The following is a 1,218-nucleotide window of genomic DNA, read 5'->3' on the forward strand; positions in this document are numbered from 1 at the left end:
AGGGAGGCCATTAATATCATAATAGTAAGAGCATAGATTCTGAAGTCGGACAAACATCACTTTTATTCCAACTCAGTAAGTAAGGCCAACATGCTTACTAGCGTCTCTGAGCCTAGTTGGTTATCTGCAAATCCAAATCCTGCCAGGACAAACGGAGACAACGTTTGTAAAGCGTTTATCAAATCGCCGGGCGCCGCTAGCACTTTCGCGGACAGAAAAGCCACGGCAGGGTTAGCTCGGGAGTGAGCAGTGGATGGAGCGTATCTAATTCTCCAAGGGAACCTTCTCCTTTTTCCGGTCTAGAAGACCAACCAAAGCTCTCCCAGCTGATTCCATCCGCCTACGGAAAGGAGAACCTGCGTGCAGCCGATACACTGTCCCTTTAAGAGCCTGCCTCCTCCGCCCTCCTCCCGCCCGCGCCTAGGCGAAGGCGGAACCGGAAGTCGTGGGGGACGCGCCGGTCCCCAGCATGGCGGACGCCTGGCCCTCTGGGCCGGCTCTTCCCGATGCCGTGGCTGCCCAAATCCTGAGTGTCCTGTGGTTTATGTCAGTCAGCACGGGACCTTGGGGAGCTGCCGCCGCCGGGAGCGACGAGATGCTTAAGTGCGAGGACCTCAAAGTAGGACAATATCCTCTGTGAAGATCACCCCCTTGGGGGCGAGGTAGATTTGGGGTCGCGAGTGGGTCGCGGCCCTCAACGTGTGCTAGAGTTGTATTGCAGGGAATGGTGATTTGTGGCCTCTAATGACAGAGGGGCCCTGGGAGGTGAAGAGCAATGTGGGATGGGAGGAACAGAGGCCACCCTGTGTGATTTCCTTGGGACTTTACCATTGTTGGCTCTTCCTCTTCTGATCCACCTGTGTTTTTACTGGTGGGTTTTTTGTTTTGTTTTGTTTTTTCTCAATAACACATAAATGCTGAAGTAAGGCAAGGGCCTAGTCTAGGCACTAATAATAAAAAGATTGACAGGCTCCACGCTGGAAGTTTGCCAACTTGGGGTGAGACAAATAAGTTAAAGATATAGCCAGTGCATGTTGCCCATTTATTATTACCTTTTCAAGTATTACCTTATATCATTCTTAAACTCGGTGAGATACCAGACTGTCAGGGGCAAATTCTGTAACGGGGAGCAAATTATTTGAATTTTGTGTTATCATGAATAAAAATATAGATAACAATGTAACCAAATTGAAGGTCTGTTGTGATAAATTAGTACTA

At 49.4% G+C, this 1,218-nt stretch overlaps 1 protein-coding gene across 1 annotated transcript in view; it reads left to right on the plus strand.

Moving 5' to 3' along the window:
* The first annotated feature begins 419 nt into the window (after positions 1-419).
* Positions 420-1,218, plus strand: part of TM2D1 (TM2 domain containing 1) — a 48,104-nt gene continuing 47,305 nt past the window's right edge. Inside the window, exon 1 of the mRNA XM_019655481.1 lies at positions 420-636. Coding sequence (XP_019511026.1) covers positions 470-636 — 167 coding nt within the window. The 5' untranslated portion in view covers positions 420-469. The remainder of the gene's footprint in view (positions 637-1,218) is intronic.

Source organism: Hipposideros armiger, unplaced genomic scaffold (assembly GCF_001890085.2).
Source record: "Hipposideros armiger isolate ML-2016 unplaced genomic scaffold, ASM189008v1 scaffold_240, whole genome shotgun sequence".
NCBI classification, from domain to species: Eukaryota; Metazoa; Chordata; class Mammalia; order Chiroptera; family Hipposideridae; genus Hipposideros; species Hipposideros armiger.